The 22986-nt window shown below is 41.9% G+C and overlaps 1 protein-coding gene across 1 annotated transcript in view; it reads left to right on the top strand.

Moving 5' to 3' along the window:
• Aoah (acyloxyacyl hydrolase) overlaps positions 1-22986 on the top strand; it is a 217269-nt gene that overhangs the window by 105923 nt on the left and 88360 nt on the right. Inside the window, exons 7-11 of the mRNA XM_021180609.3 lie at positions 3823-3883; positions 4851-4921; positions 5631-5679; positions 8935-8983; positions 11046-11140. Of these exons, the coding sequence (XP_021036268.1) occupies positions 3823-3883; positions 4851-4921; positions 5631-5679; positions 8935-8983; positions 11046-11140 (325 nt within the window). The remainder of the gene's footprint in view (positions 1-3822; positions 3884-4850; positions 4922-5630; positions 5680-8934; positions 8984-11045; positions 11141-22986) is intronic.

Here is a 22986-nt window from a genome sequence, read left to right as displayed (position 1 = left end):
AAAGAGGGAAGCTGATATGATTCTGGCCCACATTTAGAGTCTCTTAAGAGTCAAAGAGCTACAAACTTTTCCTAGCTCATCTACCAACAAGATTCATGCAGTCAACTGGCCTGAATCCCAGTAACATCAGCCCTTTCTGAGGGTGGGGTTAGGTGCAGGGAGTCTCAAGTTATGAGAAGAAGGGAATGTCAGACATGAAAGAAGATGCTTTGAAGCTGGGGTGCATCCAGCTCCCCAGGTGTCCAATCATTGCATCCTGCCCAGCTCAAGCTGATATGAGACCCCATCACTTCTTTAATGGCATCATTGAAGTTTCCAATGACATCCAAGTGACAAGTCTATAATTGAACCACCTTTGAAATTTTGAATTCAGGAGCATCTGGAACCATGGATTTTCTTGGCCCAACTTAAAAAGAAAATTATTCCTGTATGGTAAAAGAGAAATAGCATGCTTTGACTCTTTTTAAAAAATCATTCAATGATAATTTCTACCATACAGTAAAGTATTTGGTAGTTTACAGCTTACAGTGTACACATAAGTGCAGCCTCTTTTGCTCCTTAAATCAACCCGTGGTTCAGAAATCACCATCATAAAAATATTGGTTTGTCAATACCTCTCCTGGGCATATATCCAGAAGATGTCCCAACCGGTAAAAAGGACACATGCTCCACTATGTTCATAGCAGCCCTATTTATAATAGCCAGAAGCTGGAAAGAACCCAGATGTCCCTCAACAGAGGAATGGATACAGAAATTATGGTACATTTACACAATGGAGTACTACTCAGCTATTAAAAAGAATGAATTTATGAAATTCCTAGCCAAATGGATGGACCTGGAGGGCATCATCTTGAGTAAAGTAACACAATCACAAAAGAACTCACACAATATGTATTCACTGATAAGTGGATATTAGCCCAAAACTTAGGATACCCAAGATATAAGATACAATTTGCTAAACGCATGAAACTCAAGAAGAATGAAGACCAAAGTGTGGACACTGTGCACCTTCTTAGAATTGGGAACAAAATACCCAGGGAAGGAGTTACAGAGACAAAGTTCGTAGCTGTGATGAAAGGATGGACCATTTAGAGACTGCCGTATCCAGGGATCCTTCCCATAATCAGCTTCTAAACGCTGACACCATTGCATACACTAGCAAGATTTTGCTGAAAGGACCCAAATATAGCTGTCTCTTGTGAGACGATGCCGGGGCCTAGCAAACACAGGAGTGGATGTTCACAGTCAGCTATTGGATGTATCACAGGGCTCCCAATGGAGAAGCTAGAGAAAGTACCCAAGGAGCTAAAGGGATCTGCAACCCTATTGTTGGAACAACATGATGTACTACCCAGAACCCCGGAGCTCTTGTCTCTAGCTGCATATGTATCGAAAGATGGCCTAGTCGGCCATCAATGGAAAGAGAGGCCCATTGGACTTGCAAACTTTATATGCCCCAATATAGGGGAATGCCAGGGCCAAAAGAATGGGAATGGGTGGGTAGGGAAGTAGGGGGCGCTATGGGGGACTTTTGGGATAGCATTGGAAATGTAATTGAGGAAAATATGTAATAAAAATATTAAAAATCAAAAAAAAATATTGGTTTGTGCTTTCTATGTATCAAGAACAATTGTATATGTTGAGGCAGGAACTATTTTTTAATACTTTTTATTAGGTATTTTCCTCATTTACATTTCCAATGCTATCCCAAAAGTCCCCCATACCCTCCCACCCACTCCCCTACCCACCCACTCCCACTTTTTGGCCCTGGCGTTCCCCTGTACTGGGGCATATAAAGTTTGCAAGTCCAATGGGCCTCTCTTTCCACTGATGGCCGACTAGGCCATCTTTTGATACATATGCAGCTAGAGTCAAGAGCTCCGGGGTACTGGTTAGTTCATAATGTTGTTCTACCTATAGGGTTGCAGATCCCTTTAGCTCTTTGGGTACTTTCTCTAGCTCCTCCATTGGGGGCCCTGTGATCCATCCAATAGCTGACTGTGGGCATCCACTTCTGTGTTTGCTAGGCCCCCGGCATAGTCTCACAAGAGACAGCTATATCTGGGTCCTTTCAGCAAAATCTTGCTAATGTATGCAATGGTGTCAGCGTTTGGAAGCTGATTATGGGATGGATCCCCGGATATGGCAGTTTCTAGATGGTCCATCCTTTCATCTCAGCTCCAAACCTTGTCTCTGTAACTCCTTCCATGGGTGTTTTGTCCCCAATTCTAAGAAGGGGCAAAGTGTTCACACTTTGGTCTCCGTTCTTCTTGAGTTTCCTGTGTTTTGCAAATTGTATCTTATATCTTGGGTATCCTAAGTTTCTGGGCTAATATCCACTTATCAGTGAGTACATATTGTGCGAGTTCCTTTGTGATTGGATTACCTCACTCAGGATGATGCCCTCCAGGTCCATCCATTTGCCTAGGAATTTCATAAATTCATTCTTTTTAATAGCTGAGTAGTACTCCATTGTGTAAATGTACCACATTTTCTGTATGAGGCAGGAACTATTATTGATCCCTTTCAGACAGGTAAAGTTACTCTCCAGTGGCCATGGATCTGGCATAGGATAAACCTGACAGCTGAATTCAACCTCTGCTCTCATTAGCTCTCAAAACTCCCAACCCTCTTCTTAGAGTGAATAGATTATAGCTACTGACTGCACTTGCTTTGAGCTCCATTCATTTGCCTCAAAGCTCTCAAATCTGTTTAGATGTCCTTTATTCAGAAAACCATTATAAAATCCCAGACAGTTCTCTGTTACTAAGGCTAAATGTTAAGTACCCGGAACAGCTTTATCCCACCTCATGGCTGCATTCTTCTTCTGTCCTCTATGTGATTCTCCTCCAAATGAGAGCAGTGCTGCCACTTTGAAGAAGGAAGCACCTCTCTTATAGCAAGGCACAAGGATGTCCTTCCTATCAAAGCATCCATAGGTTTGATCTGATTTATGTTGGCCATCATAACTGATGTGTTTTTGGCTCCACAATCTCATAAGGAGGAATGTAAGTTACCAGCTAATGCTCATTAAATACTCAAGATTATTAGAGTGAGTGGTTAAAAAGAAAGATTTCCTTAACAGAGTATGCTAAGGGTACAAACACAATTTAGAGATGTCTTGGTGTTCTATTGCTGGGAAGAATAGAAGAATGTTCCATGGCCATAGGAACGCTAATATAAGAAAGCATTTAACTGAGGCTTGCTTACAGGTTCAGAGATTTGATGCACTGTCATATCAAGGAGAGTTCTGGCATGTAGCCAGACATGGTGCTGGAGTCGTTAGAGTTTTACATCTGGATCCACCAGTAGCAGGAAGAGAGAAAGACACTGAGCTTGGCTTGAGCATTTGAAACCCCAAAGTCCACCCCACATGACACGTTTCCTCCAGCAAGTCACTTCCTAATCCTAATCTCTAACAAGTAGGGCTACTCCCTAATGACCCAGCATTCAAATCTCTGAGCCTATGGGGGCTGTTCCTATTCAAGTTGCCACAGGAGTGCCAGTTCACTGAGTAGACTCAACATGCAGTCTCCTAGTTCCTGGGTTCCATAACATCGATATCCCACGTCCCCTACAACTCCAATTCATTTATTTTACCTCTCCAAATGACCCAAGTTAAACAATGGAGAAAAACTGTCCTGTTGAATAAAGAACAGTGATTGGCCAAGTGCAGCTGATGCTCTCATAGGCCCACAGATGCCCGGCTTTATTTTTAGATCAGCTTCTGTCACATAAACAGCCTGCATCCGAAGAGGCTTATTTTCACAAACATCATTTCTATTTTTCTCTGCTCACCAGGTGTTTTGTTTTCCTTTCTAGATCTATAAAGAAGGCCGTGCCATTCAAAGACGTAGATTCAGACAAGCACAGTGTTTTCCCAGTGAGTATTGCTGTGAATGAACAGCTGTTCATTGCATATTGTAATTCATCTACAAACTTCTCTCCTTTAATAAAACAAGACTGAATTTTGTTTATGAACATATATCAGTTCACAATTTTCATATTTTTTTTTTACTTCATAAAGTCACCAGTCATCAAAGTGAACCATACACCCAGTTCTGCTCCCTGATCTTTCCAGCGCAGCTGCAGTTTTCCATGGGACTATCGTTTCCTAAAAGGGTGGTGGACTTATTTTGGAAATTCATAAGCCTGCTTCAGCTTACTCTTTAAGTGTGTGCATGTGTGGTTTTGGTTTAGAGTTGTTACCATGACAGTGAGGTTTCTGGAAAAGCAAACAAACAGGTGCCCTGCCCTGAACTTCCCGAAGGATGAGCAACCTCGAGAAGGAACAACATTATATGATAAAATAGATTTGATTTGATTTATGCTGGCCATCTTGCCTGTTTGTTTGCTGATTGTTTAAAGCTATTCAGAACCGTAGGAATCCAAATGGTTCGCAGTTGGCATAGATTATTTTTAAATCATCCAACAAAAGATTTAGTACTGGCAAAACAGTTCAATTATTTTATATCCTGAGAAGACTGGTGGTTAACATACACTCACACACACAGGCACCTGTCACACACACATACATGTAAGGGCACACATGCATATGCACACAAGTATATGCATATGAATACACTCTAACACCTCCACACAGGCACACACTCAATGTCACCCCTAAACACACATTCATTTAAACATACACTCCCACTTTTTTCTGAGTCTGGTGTCCTATTTTCCCTCACATGGCTTATCTTATATTAAGCATCATTTCCCTACCCATCTTCAATATTTGCATTACAAATTGCAGATGTCAATATCTCTTATACAGCCCTGATTAACCTTCACTATGGGCAGTGTCAAAGCAGGATAATCACCCTCCTGTGTGTGCTCTTCAATTTCAGACGCTGCGGGGCTACCACTGGCGAGGGCGTGACTGTAATGACAGTGACAAGACAGTGTACCCGGGCAGAAGGTAACTCTTACTAGAGTGAGACACAATAGCTTTCCCCAACCTTGAGAACCCCAGTTTCTGCAGAAGGGTCCTGCATTTATTCATGCACACAGCTGTTTGTCCAAATATGTTTAACATAACCCTGATACTTGCAAAGCACACCGGGTAACATTAGGCACTAAACAAGACTAAAGGTCACTTCTTTTATGGCATAGCAGTCTAGTGAGAGAAACAAGTTACACAAAAAGGATTGTAGACATTGACACAACTCCCAAGAGAACTCTACCAGTCAGACCCAGGAGTTGTGTCCTGTTCCCTTAGAGCAAGGTGTGAACTCCATGTACGGTGACACATATCCTGCTTGAGTCCTGAGCTGTGCCGCCATTTGACACTAATTCTGGTATAAAATCTGTAAGCTGATGGGTGCTGCACAGCTCCCAGCAATGTTGGTGGCTTCACCTTGCTAAAGAAAATGGTCTGCAGACTTATTTCTTATGCTTACCACTCCACAACTAAACTGGCCACAGGAACACTAAGCTGGCTTCAAGACTAGGTTTCTAGAAATCAAGAATGCAGAGGCTAAGAGGAGGTTTTTGCATGTCACAGCACATTTAGTGTGCCCTTGAAGAACAGTTATCTTACAGTACCATTTCCTGTGACACCATGCTCATAGAACCTTCACTGAGTATTCTGTATGTGCCAAAACCCAATGCTGATGTTTTCGTCGTAGGCCAGACAACTGGGATATCCATCAGGACTCCAACTGTAATGGCATCTGGGTAAGCAATGATTTGAATCCGAACACCATGTCTTACATTCTGCCCTCCCCAGGGTGTATTTTCTAAAGCCACATCAGGAAGATGAGAGCCTACAAGACCTGTTCTTCCCTGCTTGCATAAGGGATAGAGATTTTCTAACACACAGGAAGAGCATCAGTGGTGGTGTCAAGCTCCCCCAGGCACAGTGCCTTTTAGCCATGCTGTGGTAGCCCCTGTCTAACGTCTTCATTCTGTATGAACAATGTGATGGAAGGGGAGTTGATGGTAACAGTCTTGCAGCACACACACAGGTGAACAATGTGATGGAAGGGGAGTTGATGGTAACAGTCTTGCAGCACACACACAGGTGAACAATGTGATGGAAGGGGAGTTGATGGTAACAGTCTTACAGCACACACACAGGTGAACAATGTGATGGAAGGAGAGTTGATGGTAACAGTCTTGCAGCACACACACAGGTGAACAATGTGATGGAAGGGGAGTTGATGGTAACAGTCTTACAGCACACACACAGGTGAACAATGTGATGGAAGGGGAGTTGATGGTAACAGTCTTGCAGCACACACACAGGTGTTGGAACCATTTTGTCGCACCCATTTGTTTTCTTTCATGAGCCTTGTCAGGGAGCACGGCAATTACCCTGCATGCATCACCCACTCCCCAAAGCTTCTGATCCTGCTGCCCAGTTCTCTACACATAATGGGTTTGTAGCTTTCAAGAAGAGAAACAGGGAGAAAGGAGAAAGCCAGCCCAAGACTTACCTGTGGGCAGCAATGGCTGCAGATTCATATGCTACAGTCGTCTTAAATTTACATGATTTGAGGGTCCTTGTGGGAAAAAAAAAGAAGCCAACTTATAAACACAAATTCAAGTATGAAACCAGATAATTACTTAGAAACATGAAAGAAATCCTTACAAATCATCAGAGTCTTGGAAATTCAGGTCAGTTTCTTTTGAGGTCATTTTTTTCACGAGCCTGAAGTGCTGATATGGGGATACTTACATCCTACCAATGACAGCATGGCCTCTCTGCTTCTCCTAGAACAGTGATTCTCAACATTCTGAGTGTTGAGACCATTTCATACAGTTCCTCCTGCTGTGCTGACCCCTGACCATAAAATTATTTTGTTGCTATATCATCACTGTAATTTTACTACTGCTATATTACTCATAATGTAAATATCTGATACACAGAATAGCTGATATGCCACCTGTAGCATGACTACAGGTTGAGAACCAGTGATCTATAATGTTCTCAGCCAGCCCCAGCACTTTCATATGTAGGAACTATGCAAACAAGGAACATGGAAGATAAGGATTCCTGGCTTTGAAGGAAACTGTTGCTTCATTCTTCTGCTTAGACAAAGAGAAGAAACTTCCCATTAGCATTGTTCTCTCACCAGGACACCAGTGACCTAGGCTTGCCCTAGCAATTTCCTCCAGTGTGCATCAGGGCTTGTGGCTTGTGGCTTCTGGAATATAGACGGCATGGCAGATAACTGTGCCAACGTCCAACATTCTACCCTCAGTCATGCTACCTTTTTATGGGATAGAATATCAGCACTAGAGCTTTACAGTGTAGAGGACCCAAGGTAGCTCTTTTTTGTGATAAACCGGAGCTTTGTTGTCCTACCTCAGAACAAAGGATTAGTATGTGAGAATGCTTTCTTTGTCTCTACATTTTTGTGACATGTAATGCCATCTCCATAAAGAGATGGCGAAGCAAAGACAGGAGGCAAAACCTGAAGCTGATCATTCATAATTAGAAAGAGACGTGATCTTCAGATCTTCATACTTGTCCCTTTTTGCAGAGGAAAAATGTCTCAGGATCCCAAACTCAGGACCAAGTAGACTGTAGCCATCAAGGCCAGCCCCTGATTACACAGTAGCCACTGGCTGTAATGTTGACTGTGGTATGTGTGTGTGCCTGGTATGTGTGTGTTGAGTGTGTGTGTGTGTGTGTGAATGTGTGTGTATATGTATGTTAATGTGTGTGTTGAATGCATATGAGTGTGTGTGCGTGTATGTGAATGTGTGTGTGAATGTGTGTGAGTATGTGTGAATGTGTGTGTATGAATGTACGTGTATTTTAACATGTGTGCGTGTGTGTGTGAATGTTTATGTGAATGTGTATATGTTAATGTGTGGTGAATGCGTATGAGTGTGTGTGAGTGTGTATGAATGTGTGTGTAAATGTGTGTGAGTGTGTGTGTAAATGTGTATGAGTGTGTGAATATGAGTATGTGAATGTGTATGTGAATGTGAGTGTCTGTGTGTGAGTGTGTGTATGAATGTATGTGCATGAATGTGTGTGAGTGAATGTGAGTGGTATGTGAGTCTGTGTGAATGTGTGTGTGGTGTTTGTGAATATGTGCGTATGAGTGGGGGCATGGCTCTTGTCAGAGTTAAGAGCAGGAGGCACAGGGCAAACAAAGCTGGGTGCTTCCATTTCTTTGTGGACTTCCCAGCACAGCATTTCCTTCTGGACATGGGGCTTTCAAGACCAGGAGCAAGAGCTCAATGCTTTCATCCTAGCCTGGCCACCAAGCACTTTTGTCTTAAAATACTACTACTGCCTCTTCCAAGAGAGAGGTGCTCCACTGACTGTCCCACTTCACTTTGGAGGTTTGATTGTGGTAACTTAGTCCCGTTCAGGACCAACTTGCCCTTCTTGGGTTTCTAAACTCCTGGAGTTGTCAACATTTGAGTTCAACATGTCATCTTATAAGCTGTAGGGCATTTTACAGCCTCCTATGCTGCTGTCCCCAAGATATCAAGAGTATGCCATCGCATTGTGACAACCACAAGCATTTCTACTCGTCATCAATGTCCCCTGGGATAAGTGTGGGGTGAAAGGGTGAAATGATGAAAATTGGTGTTCCTGAGGTATCTGGACACTTTTATCTCCAGCTTAGAGACTGTAGAAACACACCCCTGACTAAGTCCTCAAGACTCAATCAGTCTTCAGTGGTCCAAGAAGAGTCACGCTGACCAGCTCTTCTTCTAAATGGTTGGCCCAGATTGCTCTGAAGCACTGGGTCTCATCTTCTGTTATCTTTCTGTACTATCCCCAATTCCTCTTAAACCCAACTCATTCCATGAAGTATTGCTATGCTGGATTAGGGGCCCAAAAGGCTTGAATGGGTTTCATATATTGATTTGCCTTTGCATGTTAAATTCAGTTGGGAAGGATTTAGTGTATGTGTCTCATACATTTAAAACCACACTGCTAATCTCTTCATCTCTCTTTTAAAGGGTATTGATCCGAAAGATGGAATTCCATATGAGAAGAAATTCTGTGAAGGTATAAACTACAAGACAGTGCCATACTACAGTAGATGCTTCTTTCTGAGTTGAGTCAAATGAAAGAGAAAAAAAATACGTACATGTCCTTATGTAGCAGTGTTTGAGGTCAGCAGTTACTTTAAAGAACCTAATTTATATTAGTTTTTAGAATCAATAGGAAAAAGACAGTACTAGAAGAGGAGGCAGATCTAGAAGATGCAGATGTAATTTGTTTAATCGGCTCTTTCACTTGGGGACTGGAAACCTTAATGACAACATTAGAGAAGACTGCAGGGTGGATGGCAGAGTAATCAAAATCTGGGACTTTTCCAAATAATGACACAGGAAGTAATATTTAATCATTTGCATGTCCTTTTCAACATATGTCAAGGTTAATCACCCTATGATGGGGAGACAGTCTCTAAAGATGAACATCTGAATGACCTAAGAGAGAAGCCAGGCTCCAGCCGGCAGAGAGTTCCAGAAATAACTAAAGCAAAAGCTTCCTGCTCCAAAAGCCCAAATGCCTGGGCATCTGAGCCACCAATCTGAAAAACCAACCCCAGGGAGTAAACAAAAAACTAGGGCATCCCCACCCGATGCCCGTTTTATGCTAGTCAATACTCCCCCTGCCTTGAAGATGCTTTTTTGGTTAAGCACTCATTCAACAGGTATTACCTGGATAACTACTCTAATTTTATCCTAAGGGCTATACTTGATCAAACGTAATTGACAAAGATCAACCTAAAACCTAAATGTTTCTATGCTCTCAGAGGGGCAGAGAAGAAGAGAGGAAATTGAAAGGCCCATTGCATAATTATAAGTAGTACAATTTATAAATTGTAAATAATATAATTACAAATTAGAAATATTTGTTGAGTGACCAAAAAATACTTATAACCAAGCCTGGTGACACAGGACTGTAATCTCAAATACTCAAAAGGATGAGGAAGTTAAGGAGACCCTGTCTCAAAATAAAAAGTAAAAAGATGGCCTCGGGTATAGCATAGTGAGTGGTAGAGCATTTGCTTAGCATGTGCTGGCTCCTCAGTTTAATCCTCAGTACTACAAGAAGAAAAGGAGGAGATAAAGCTGTGAATAAATCTGGAGTTTGGGAAGTGGCTCTGTGCTAAAACACTAGTGTTGTATGTGTGAGGTCCAAGGTTCAGTCTCCAGGACTACAATAAACAGCAACCACAGTAATAACTAAGTCTAGACTTAGATGAAGCACTAAACCTTCTGGGCTAGTGAGCCTAGGAAGGAAGAACCCCGAAACTCCACATCATCCACCTAGGTGTCCTAAACCCTCTTTGTCTCCATTCTTATGGTCCAGGGGCAGCTTCCATAGACTAGGGAGCTCCAACAGATAGGCTGGGCCATCCTCTGCCTCCTTCCAGTGGTTTGGGGATAGAGGAAAAAAGACTTATCTGACTCTGAAGGGGTAATTTGATTTTTCTAGGCCAATAAGTGGTTAGAAGGGTGTACCCACCAGTAAGTGATTTGTGTGGAAGCGTCTCAGAATCTGATTAAGTGATTCTGACATCCAGACATGCAGGCTGCTCAGAGACCTTTCTATCTCCTTCTCTCTATTAATCAGCCAGAATTGTCCATCCAGTGCCTTTTGTGTATGTGAATTTAAAGACTTTAAGAGACCATCACATCTTTAAACTATCAAAATTGCTCCATGAGGTCATTAGCTCTTAAAGAGAATTGCTGTGTTCACTAAGACAGCCATTTCCAGAACCAAAATGTAAGGCGTATTTCTGAACTCAAATCAAGCCTGATTCACGTGTCCATCCATCATTCGCTCTGGCTGTTGTGCAGCAGTTGCTGTTATGCTGAGCCAGAGAGCACACCTGTGTTTGTGGCTGCTTAGCTAGCAGTTCCAACAGCTGACAAATTCCACCCGCCTCCTAAATGCTCCCCTCACACTCTCCAACACATGAAAAGTGGCAATGTATCACTGTTGGGGTGTACTGTGCATTCCATACACACCAGGCTATCTGCACACATAGCTACTCACTCTGGAGGCTGCCCACGGCTTGCATATATAAATAATGTAAATAAATTGTGCTTCCTAGGTTCACAGCCCAGGGGAATCATTTTGCTGGGAGACTCAGCTGGGGCTCATTTTCACATCCCCCCTGAATGGCTGACAGCTTCACAGATGTCTGTGGTAAGTAATTTTGGCAGTTCCCATTCCGGATGTGCTGGCCTTTGCTTTTGTTCTCTGTGTTCTCATTGTGAAGCCAGCTCCAAACAGGTGCAGATTTCCCTTTGCAAAATCACTACTGCTACTATAAAGGTAGTGGGGGTGGGGGTGGGGGAGTATCTCCACTCTCAGTTCCAGGCAAACAAAGGCAAAGGGTTTCTCCTCCTCACCTTCTCAGCCTCAACCCAGCTCCCACCAGAAGAAAGGTAAAGATGGCAGTCAAGCCCAGCTGCTATGCAGAAGGAACACAGTCATGTTTCAGATTTCCCCTGGAAGTCAGGAGCATGAGGAGTCGTTCCAGCTTGGATGCTGTCTATAATCAGGATGAGGCTGGAAAGAGCAGGCTTCTGGGATCCTGATAGCCGTGCTCCATGGCAGAGCATAAGGGACATAGAAACCTCCCACCCTTTCCTGAAGAACAAAAAGGCCCTGGAAGGTTTTTTGCTTTTTGGTTTTGTTTTGTTTTGTTTTGTTTGTAAAAACCATAGTGCAACAGTCATCATAAACGATAGACTCGCAGCTAACACGGAAAGGAGGAAGACACCAGTAAGCACTGACCCTGTCAAACACTGGGCAGTATGGAAGGGGGTTTCATGTGACAGGTGATCAGATCGGGGATACAGGCAACTACACATACGGGCAAGTTCCACACCCACCGAATCAACCAACTATAGATAGAGGCCGCAAGCAGGCTATGTCGACAGCATTTGTAATAGGCATGCAGACTTTTTCTTGTCATTATTCCTTGAAAACTATAGCACATGAACCATTGACACAGCACTCATATTGTATTTGGGATTGTAAGTAATCCAGGGGTATTTAAAAGTGTCAGGGGCTGTTGGTGGTCATATGCAAACACTGTTCTATTTTATATAAGAGGCTTGAGTATCTAAAAATTTGGTAGTCAAAGGTATTCAGAAACCATTCCTCACAAATGCCAAGGGACTACAATATGGGGTGAAATAGAATGACAACTGATTGATTGTTCTTGGCTTACCACTTGGGCACACACCTGCCAGCTTATCAGGAGGACTATTATCTTCCCCAGTTAAACTGTGCAAACACCTAGGACTTATGTGACAAAGGCTAAGACCAAGAGAGCAGGGCAGGGCAGTCTGAATGCCACAACCAAACAAAGGGCACCGTCATCTGAAGCTTCAGCTTCCTAAGGTGGGAGTTGTCATGAGAGAATGTGCCAATACCTGGGCTGGAGCCATCTACACAACTGTCAGGGCCCAGTGCAAAATAAAGGTAGAGATGCTTTTCATATAAATGAAAAATAGAGATGTGCATGGTAGGACATGTCTATTATCTAATCATTTGTGGAAAGCATCAGGAATTAAAGACTTCCTGCTTGCTTTAGGTTCATGTTGAGTTTCCGTGTCTACCTCGGAGAACATACCCAAAGACCCCCAACAAGGTGGTCACAAGTATTCAGTAAGGTAGCACAGTACCTGGAACAGAACCTGCTCATCTCCAACTCTGCTTCCCCCTCCTGAATCTGGTGGACAGCAGCATCTAATGCTCCAGAGGGAGAGCAGACTGCGACCCCGACCTGTACCAGACTTCACTCTTTTCTCTCTGAGCACCTGGACACCCTGAGAGAGGCAGAACTCAGCACCACACCCTATCGGGCCTTTCAATAGTTTGAATTATGTATCTATGGCATCTGATCATCTGGAGTTGAAGAGCTGGCTCTAATAAACAAGAGACCAGCACCACTGAAGTAAAACATTTGCTCCATTGGAACAATTGGTGCTGCCTAGCTGAAGCTGAGAAATTATCTGTGATTAAGAAGAGAACAGCATCATTGAGGATCATAAATCTGAGAGGATTCCCTAAAGGTCGGCATACAGAAGCTACAGTCCATAGGGGACTAGAGCTGCATCCCATGCTGGCAGCCAAACCCAAGTGTGTCTGCTTTAATGATAGGAAGGAGTGATAGAAGTCAACTGAGGCATTGGACTGTGTGGCAGAGTTGGAGTCCATGAGAAGAAACTGGGAGTGATTACTGTTTGAGGTGCAGCCACAGTTACAGTAGAAGGCCCAGGATTGAAAGGGTAGTGGAGAAAAGTTGAGACTTGGCACCATATTGCAGAGTTCACATCCCTAAAAGAAACCCAGAAAAGGCTATTTGTGAATGTGCAGCCAAGTTGCAGCAGAAAATGCCAGTACCATAGCACAACCACCAAGGACAGCCACAATTGGAGAATTGGAAACAGCCTGAGCCTATAAGACAAATTAGGTCTGCTTCAGATGGCCGGCTGGGAAGAACCACCTACACAGGCCCTTCAGAGCCTAGAAGAATCATGAGTGGGTTCCAGATGTTAAGCACTGAACGTTTTATACTGTTGAATTTGGTTTTGCTTTGATTTGATTTTTACTATTTCCTGGTTAGAGAGACTTTAGATAATTAAAAAGATGGAATTTTTTTTAACATTTTAAGATTAGTATGTTTTAAAGGTTAGGATATTTTATATTGTCATATTAATAGGAACATATCATTTTGGGGATAAGTTGAAGAGGAAAGGTTCTAGTTGAAAGAAGATGTTTTCGAGTTGAAATGCGTCAATTGTGCTCATTAGTTTTGAGTCATTTTACTACAACTTAGAGCCATATTGGGAGAAAATGCAACTGAGAAAACACCCCCATTGGATTGTCCTATAGGCAAGTCTATAACACTTTATCTTGATTGATGATTGATGTGGGAGGGCTCAGCTGGCTGTGGTTCTCAACCTGGCTACTCCTGGCTGATGTTCCATAGAAGTGGTTCTCAACCTTCCTAGGGCTGCAATGCAGTTCCTCAGGTTGTGGTGTCCTCCAACCACAAAATCATCTCATTGCTATTTCATAACTGTAATTTTGCTATTTTTATGAATTGTAAAGCTAGCTACCTGACATGAAGGGTATGTGATATGTGACTCCTGAAGGGACCAGGACCCCCAAGTTGAGAAACACTGCCTTAGAGCTATAAGAAACCAAGCTGTGGGAAGCAAGCAGGCAAGCAGCATTCTTCCATGGCATCTGCATCAACTTGTGCCTTCAGGTTCCTGCCCTGTTAGAGTTCCTGCCCTGACTATGCTCAGTGGTGGACCGTGATACAAAAGTGCAAGCTGACGTAAGCTCTTTCCTCCTCACGTTGCTTTTTACCACAGGAATAGAAACTCTAAACTAAGATAGTTGCTAAACTACAAGGTTCTCTTCTTTTCATTTTCTTTGGCAGTGTCCTCTTTAACACGGTGATTTTAATTTGCCATTAAACATTCTAACAAATTTTAAATCTTAAATTACCAGCATGGACATGCTGTTCATCTTTATGTTATGCAATGCTGTTCTTATGTACAATAGAAAAAGCATTGGACTCGTATGAAACTGCCAAAATTGCACAATTATTTGGCAACTCATCATTGGAGGTTGCTTTGAACTGCCCAGAACAGAGAAATACTAGCCAGACTCAGAGAGGCTGGAAGGATGCTCAGATAAGCCCAGATCTGCCAGACCAAGTGCTTCCTTAGACAGAAGGTACCCAGGACAAGTGCAGACTCATCATCCCTGAGACACACAGACCTAAACCTTCTGGAGTTCCCAATATACCTCAGAATTTCAATTCAATCAGGTACCTCCTTTGCTCATAACTTGCTATTCTAGGTCTGCAATAGTCAATTGAGTCTAACAGTCTTCAAATCTCTGCCCTGAGACAGGGCAAGTACTAGGTCAGGAGATGGAAATCACCTTCTTTGCCCACTGCTAGCAAGAAAACAACTGTTTCCATTCCAGACCCAAACTCTTACTTTTCTTGTGCCTAGTTTCCCACAGGGCCAGGGGGCACCATCAGAAGACAGACCTTTCCCCATTATACTACACAGCCACTATTCCATTGGAGAATACAGCATCTGCAGAGGAAGGAGTTGTATTGGGAGAATGAGTGGCCAAATTCCCTTGGAGATGGCAGAAGACAGAATCCTGTATGGGTGTAGCTTCCAGCTACCTCGTTGGCACATGTTTATGTAACACTTGCAATGCAAATAGATGACTCTTAAGCTGAGCATTAAACCAGGTGCCAAGTCTTTCTGAACACAGGGCTCAGAGTTGCTTTTGTAGCCATGAAGTCCTGCATGCATCTGACCCAGAGCCCTGCAAGTGATAATTCATGACTGAAGTGCACTTCTGGGTTGGACTTGGCTCAAGCAGTGCAGTAAGAAATGTGAGGTACACAACAGATCATGGCAAGAACTTCCCTGTCCATTATAGCTAGAGAGGGCATGCATGTTCATGGATGGGGGCAGAGTGGAAGCCCTTGTCATGTAGCCATCTCTGGATGTGATTCTTCTGGCTCCTAGAATGCAAAAACCAATCTCAAGTCATCAAACTTCAGAGTTAAATGTTCTCTCCAAATTAAGTAGATTGACCACTAACCCAAACACTCTCCAAACACCCATCCCCTAATCCTGTTGGAAAACTGAGCAACATGGAAGCACATCTGAACATCTGAATATACAAAATACTTGGGTAGGAAAAAAGGTGATTTGGGGGAACTGGGGTAATGACTTAGTGGAGTAATGGTTAAGAGCACTTGCTGCTCTTGTGGAGGATCTTAATTCAATTCCCAGTACCACGTGATGCCTCACAACCATCCATAAGTCCAGGTTCACAGAGTATGATATGACACTTCCTTTTAACCTCCTCGAGAATCAGGCACACATGTGGTTCACACACATAAACGCAGGTAAAACATTCCTACATGTAAAATATGGGGGGAAATCTAGAAGGAATTTTTATGTATCCATTTGAGAAATGGCTAGAGGAAGAAAAGTGATTTGTAGAAAACAGTAAATTCCAAATCTTGACAATGATTGGTGGGAGATGGTGCTGACAGCAATGCAGGATCAAAGAAAACTGCTCTTACCAGAGGCACAACTGGAGCACCAATACCAACCAGGAAGCTGGAGTGCACCAAAAGCAGGATGTCCAAAAGAGTCATCTGACCTGGGAGTCTCAGAGGAAAATGAAGCATTTGGGATGAAAGGCATGTCAGGTGCTCCTGGGTGTTGAATAAGAAACCCAGAAAGAGAAAAGCCATCAGCAGAGAGAAAGCTGTGACTCACCAAATAATAATAAAATTATGGTCTTTGATCAAAACTCCCACTGAGGTCAAAGTATCAACACAAACTTCTTCCTCATCATGTCCGACTTTTATTTCCAAAGATCAAGCAAAATCTTGCAAATGTTCTTCTGAAAATGAGGGAGGACAAAAAGAAACAGGTAGACAATAGGAACAATTCATTTGGCTTTGGCTTTCATCACAATGCTGAATTTTAAAGCCCAATGAAGTCACTTCCACAGTGCTTTGGGAGGAAAGACTATACATCCAAAATTCTATGCAAGCTATTCTCTCTCAAAGCTGTGCAACATTTTCTGAGGCTTAGAAAACATAGCAGACACACACCATCCCAGGGTGGGCAGCATTCAAGAAGTACCCCAGTGTCTTTATCTTGATACTATAAGAGGAAGCCAAAGGAAATAATCTTAACTACAGTTCTGTAAATTTTTAGTGTTTGCAATAACAAAGAAATGCAAAATTAAAATACAAAGGCTGAGATGACTTAATGCATAAGATGGCTGAACAAATCTGAAGAACGGAGTGAGGATTAACACCAGCCAAGTAAAAGGTCGTGTGTAGTCACACACTTGTAACCCCAGCACCGAAGGACAGAGAGAGGTGCAGGCTGGGAGCTTGCTCTTCAGCAATCAAAGAGATTGAAGCATAATAAAAAGTCTCCCAAGGAACCCCAGCAGATGGATTCACTGTGGAATTCCCCTATACTTTGAAGAAGTGACACAAAGACTCCTCAGTCTGTCTCATAAAATAGGAAGGCAAGACACTTCCAACCCCATCCCATGAAGACAGATCACCCCAATGTCAAGAGCAGTTAAAGAACACAAGAAACAAAACTGTAAACCAATTATCCTCATAAACACAGATACAAAAAGTCCCAATAAAATTCTTGCAAATCAAATTTAAAAACACACTAATATGATTATATACCTTTTCTTCCCAAGCATGCAAGGTTGGTTCAAAACAGGCAAAATAAGAAGTTTAATTCAACCTGTAAATAGACTGAGGGACAGAAACTTGACAACCATCTCAATTGATGAATAAGCAAACAGCCTTCAGTAACTCTTCCTGACAAGAGCCATGAAAAATCTAGGAATAGAACATAACTCAACTTAATAAAACCTATACATGACAAACACACAGCCAACATTATTCTAAATGGGGAAAATATCAAAGCATTTCCTGTAAATCTTGATCAAAACAATAGTGCCTCTTCTCTCTAGTATTCAATATAGTACTCAAAATCTTATCTAGAGGAACAAGACAAGATGAAGAAACCAAAGCGTACAGATTGAAAAGGGAGAAGTTAAATTATCCTTATGTGCTGATGACATGATCCTATTCTTCTGAAGACTCTAAATACTTCACCAGGAAACTCAAATGTGAAAAACATTTCAGCAAAGAAGCAGGATACCAAATCAACATATAAACGTCTATAGCTTTTCTGTATGCCAGTATAGAAAATCTTTTACCAAGAAACATCTATTCACAATAGCTTCAAAATACTAAAAATTTTAGGGATAAATGTAGCCAAGATAGACCTTAACAATGAAAACTTTAGGATGTTGAAGAAAGAAGTTGGAAACATCACTAAAAATATTGAAAGGGCTTCCATTTTTATTGATAGGCAAAATTAATGTTGCAAAAATGGCTGTACTATAAAAAGTATCCTACAGATTCAATGAAATTCCCATTAGAATCCCAGAAAAAAAAATCTTAAAATTTATATGGAACAAATAACATCAATTATTAGCATAAAGAGCCATGCTCTTCATAATACATAATCTCAATTTATATTACACAAACAGCATGCTACTGGCACAAAGGCAGGCATGTAAACCAGTAGAATAGAATAGAAGACCCAGAAATAAATGAACACAGTTACAATGACCTAATTTTTGACCGATCTATCAAATGCATACACTGGAGAAAAGACAGTCTCTCTTTAACAAATAGTGCGGGGGAAACTGGATTTCCATGTATAATACAGTGAAACTAGATCTAGTATCTATCATTTTCCATTAAAAAAATCAATGTAGAGGGCAGTCAAAAGCATTAATATAAGATGTGAAAATTTAAAACTACTAGGGGAAAGCACTTCAAAATTCAGGCATAGACAATGATTCTTTTGAACGGGACTGCAACAGCACAGGATATAAAGTGGGTTTACATGAAATTAAGAGGTTTCTTTACATCGAAGGATATAGTAGAGTGAAGATACAGACACAGAATGGTAAAAAGAAAAATCTTTGTCACCTATACATCAGATGGGAAATTAATATCAAGATATATAAAGAACTACAAAAATGGAACATGCCAAAGGCCAAATCCTGCTATCAACAATGGCTCACTGGAGTGAAGAGACAGTTCTTGGAAGAAGAAATAAAAACAATAATCGATGCTTTTAAAACTCAACATTCTTAGCCATGAGGAAATGTGAATTAAGCTGGCTGAAGATTCCATCTCACTGAAATTTTCTAAGAACTAAATCCTTAAAGATTCCATCTTTCCATCGTCAGAATGACTATTGTCAAGAAAACAGATTCTGGCAAAGATGTGGGGAAATGAAAACTGATGTGACCACCATGAAAATGAGTGTAGACATTCCTCAAGAATCTGAAAATAGAATTGCCATATGATTGAGCTATCTTACATATGTGTTGTGTCCGGCCAGCAGCTCACATGTCTGGGTTCTAGGCTGGAAAAGGCATTTTGGAAACCTGGAAGAGAAGAAGGGCTAGGCGGTGAGAGAAAGATGCAGCTAAGACAGTCATTCTGATCAAAGCTCTATTTTACTATTCTGCACGCAGTTATGAAGCAGGGGAAAGGGGCCCGATTCCCGCCAAATAATCTTGGGGTCCAGTAGCAGGGTGACCACGTGATGGCTTCAGAACAGCAAAGCGGCAAGCTCCAGCAGTGGGTGTGGCAGAACGATTGAGCCGCAAGCTCCACCCCTGAGCAAGCAGGTTTCAGGCTGGGGGAGGTTACACATATGAAGAATGCTAAGTCTCTGTGGTGTGTACCACAGAGGTACCTTCCACATCTGTGTTTAAGGCTGAGTTATTCACAGTGCACAGGAAATTGAGCAGACTGCATACCTATCAACACATGAATGTGTAATTTTTATGTGTGATACATATATGCAATGGAATTTTATATGGCCATAGAGAAAAATGAAATCATGGCATTTGTAGGAAAATGGGTACAACTAGAAGTAATAATGTTGAATGAAAAAAAAGTCAGATTCTGAAAGATAAATACTACATGTTCTATCTCATATGCAGAACTTGAATTTAAACTCTCTTACAAAAATACACATGTATGTTATATAGGTGACATGAAGGTCACAAAGCTATAAGGGGATCATGATAGGGAAGAAAGAGATTTTAAGGGAGCTGTGGCATAGGGTGATGGAAGATGTGATTGTGATAGTTAGAAAGGGGACCAACTAAGGACAGAAGGATATCAACTAGGGGAGGGGACATGGGATAGCACTAGGGAAGGCAATGAGTGAGACCCCTCATAAGGACACATACTATGAAAATGCCACCATGAAACTTGTTCTTTTGCACTCTAACCTTTAAATAGACAAACCAATATGGAAGCTGGCTTAGAGAGGAGACTCCATCAAACTTCCCCAAAGAAGGACTGTCCCACCTATAAATTCTCATAGCTTCTAACATACGAGCAGAGTGAATAAAACTAGCTTGAAGATCACAAGCTGGGGCTTCCATAGCCCATGAGGAAAGAATGATAAATAAGACTTATATCCCACAGGACAAAAGCAATATTTGCACTTGAATTATGAATAATCTTTTCTGCAGAAAAGAGGGAGTCACCAAGAAGACTTTTGCAGGCATGCACTTCACCGAGGCTGGCAGTAGGTCCCACCTAGAAGCCTAACCGTTTTATGTGGGCTGTCATGGTCTTCATCTGCTGTGTGCAAAAACTGATTAAATGACTGCACAGTGGTGATTGTCAGTGTAGATTTGGATTCCCTGCCCCCACCAATAAGTAGCTTTGAGATATGACTGTGGAAGTGGGTTGATGAGCTCTAGCATAGTAGTGTACGCCTTTGATGCTAGCACCCGGAAAGCAGAGGCAGGCAGATCTCTATGCGTTTGAGGCCAGTCTAGTCTACATAGAGTTCCAGGGCCCCTAGTGGTACATAGAGATGTTAGGAGGGCAGCATGCTGAGGTAGAAATAAAGGAGGTATGAAAGTATTCAGTATTTACAAATATCAACATGGTCACAATACTATATGTAGAAAGAGACCAATGTTATTTTTGTGTCTTTTAGTCATCTGTTTTAGGCTGTTGCTATTTCTAGGTTCTGAAAAAGGTCTTCAGGTTAACATTCCTCTACAGGGTCAGCCCAGCTACTAGCATCATGGACCACTCATTTGTATAGTATATCACATGATAAGAGTGAAGCAGGACAAGAACAAAAGAGGTATCTCGCTTATTACGTTGATATTGAAAATAAACTTTTATCACACAGTTATTACAATAGCCACCAACCATTCCAAATGACAGTGACTTAAAACAACAGTGATTTGTTCTCAAATAACCGTGAGTCACCTGAGGTTACCTATTGTAGGCCACGCTGTGTTGGTTTTAGATCCAGGCTCCATATTACACCCTAGCCAGCTTTATATGTTGCTCGTCTTTCATAGATAGACAACGTGTCCTGATCATACCCTTCTCAAAATGATGGCCCCTGTACAAACACACTTACTGCACCATATCCTCCACTGAACCAGCTTAGAGTCACATGATGATAGTACCCCTCAAAGGAGAAAGAGGTATACCTGCCTAAAGTAGGAAAGGGAATGGAGTAATGCTTTGCTTTGATGCTTTTATTAATTATAAATGTCAGGCTGGAGAGATGGCTCTATTGTTGAGAGCACAGACTGCTCTTCCAAAGGCCCCTGGTTCTATCCCAGCACACAGGATGCTTCAGAACCATCTGTAACTCCACTTCCAAGGGATTTGAGGCCCTCTTCTGGCCTCTGAGGGCACTAAATACGTGTGATGCATACACATACAGACAGGAAAAACACATTTACACATGAAAAATTAATTAACATCAGTAAGAGCTAATTTTTAAAAAATTATAAATGTCAAGTATGTAGTGAATAAAAAGATAAAATACAGAAATTATTAAGAACTTTTAAAAATGACTTCTTAATTCTACCATCTAGACAAAAGTTTCTTAACATTTGTACTGGCTAGTTTTGAGTCAACTTGATACAACTGGAGTTATCACAGAGAAAGGAGCTTCAGTTGAGGAAATGCCTCCATGAGATCCAACTGTAAAGCATTTTCTCAATTAGTGATCAAGGGGGAAAAGCCCCTTGTGGGTGGAACCATCTCTGGGCTGGTAATCTTGGTTCTATAAGAGAGCAGGCTGAGCAAGCCAGTAAAGAACATCCCTCCATGGCCTCGCATCAGCTCCTGCTCTCTGACCTGCTTGAGTTCCGGTCCTGACATCCTTTGGTGATCAACAGCAGTATGGAAATGTAAGCTGAATAAACCCTTTCCTCCCCAACTTGCTTCTTGGTCATGATGTTTGTGCAGGAATAGAAACCCTGACTATGACAATTTTTAAATATCAAACAGGTTTTCAAATATTTTAAAATATTGTCTCAGAAAAGAGGATATAATAACAACAGGACCAATTTTGTAAAGTCATCTATCACCCCACATCTCAGATTTTTCTTGATATTTCTCCACTCATTTCCACTGCGTCCTCACTATACATTTGCCTGTATGCGTTTAGTCACTGGAAATTTCCAGTTGGTCAGTTAGCACTCGCTGTTGTCTTATCCGTGTTTGTATTTTGCCTGTAGGTGATTTGTTTTGTTAATGCCCACAGTGCCGTTTTCAGTAAACATGTAGCCATGTACCAAACCATCCAGGCATAACTGGATGCTGAGCTGCTTCCTGTCTGCTTCGGGACTATTATGAATTATTCTCCTTTAAATAAATACTTCCTATTTTAAAGAAATTTTATGTACATAATTACATCATTTATGATAGGAGTCAGCTAGGTATGAAAATTATGTCCAGCTGATATGTATGAAATCTGTTGAGCTCAGAGGTCTCAGGTTTCTGTAGTTTGGCTTTTAGTGCTTGTGGCATGTGTTGACTGTATCAACTACATCTCAGGCAGTATCTCTAGAGCCATACTAGGTATGTCCAGCTGCAGAGTACGATCCATGCACTGTTTAAATCAACAGGAGCTATCATAGAGCCTCCTGTGCCCTGAGCCATGTGATTGACAGAAGCCAGATCCCCACTGAGCCTCTGTAGCTCTTGAGAAAGCACACACCAGCAATGACAATTCCTAAGCAGTCGAGTCTGGGAAGCATACCTGCCCCCACACTAAAGGGAAGGCTTCATAGAGGAAGAAACACATCTTTTAAATGGAAGAATGATTTGCATGCAATCACTTGCTCGAAGAACTAGAAGTGTCAGACTCAACAATGGAAAGACTGCATGGACAAAGCTTTGAAGCAGCAAGTTTGATGAAGGTTAGCTGAAAACTCACCAAACATGTGTGAGAAACCAAGATTAGAGCTGTGTGGGAGGGGGATCTCCAAGGGCCCTGGAAGCCCTGGAGAATTGAATTCATAGTTCATCCAGAGCCCTGAAGGGCTCAACGCTGCAAAATTTGCTGGTCATATTTGAA

This window comes from Mus caroli, unplaced genomic scaffold, assembly GCF_978045245.1.
Source record: "Mus caroli unplaced genomic scaffold, Mus_caroli_1 scaffold_15, whole genome shotgun sequence".
NCBI lineage: Eukaryota > Metazoa > Chordata > Mammalia > Rodentia > Muridae > Mus > Mus caroli.
The sequence above is the reverse complement of the archived record's forward strand: the minus strand, read 5'-3'. Positions and strand labels throughout refer to the sequence as shown.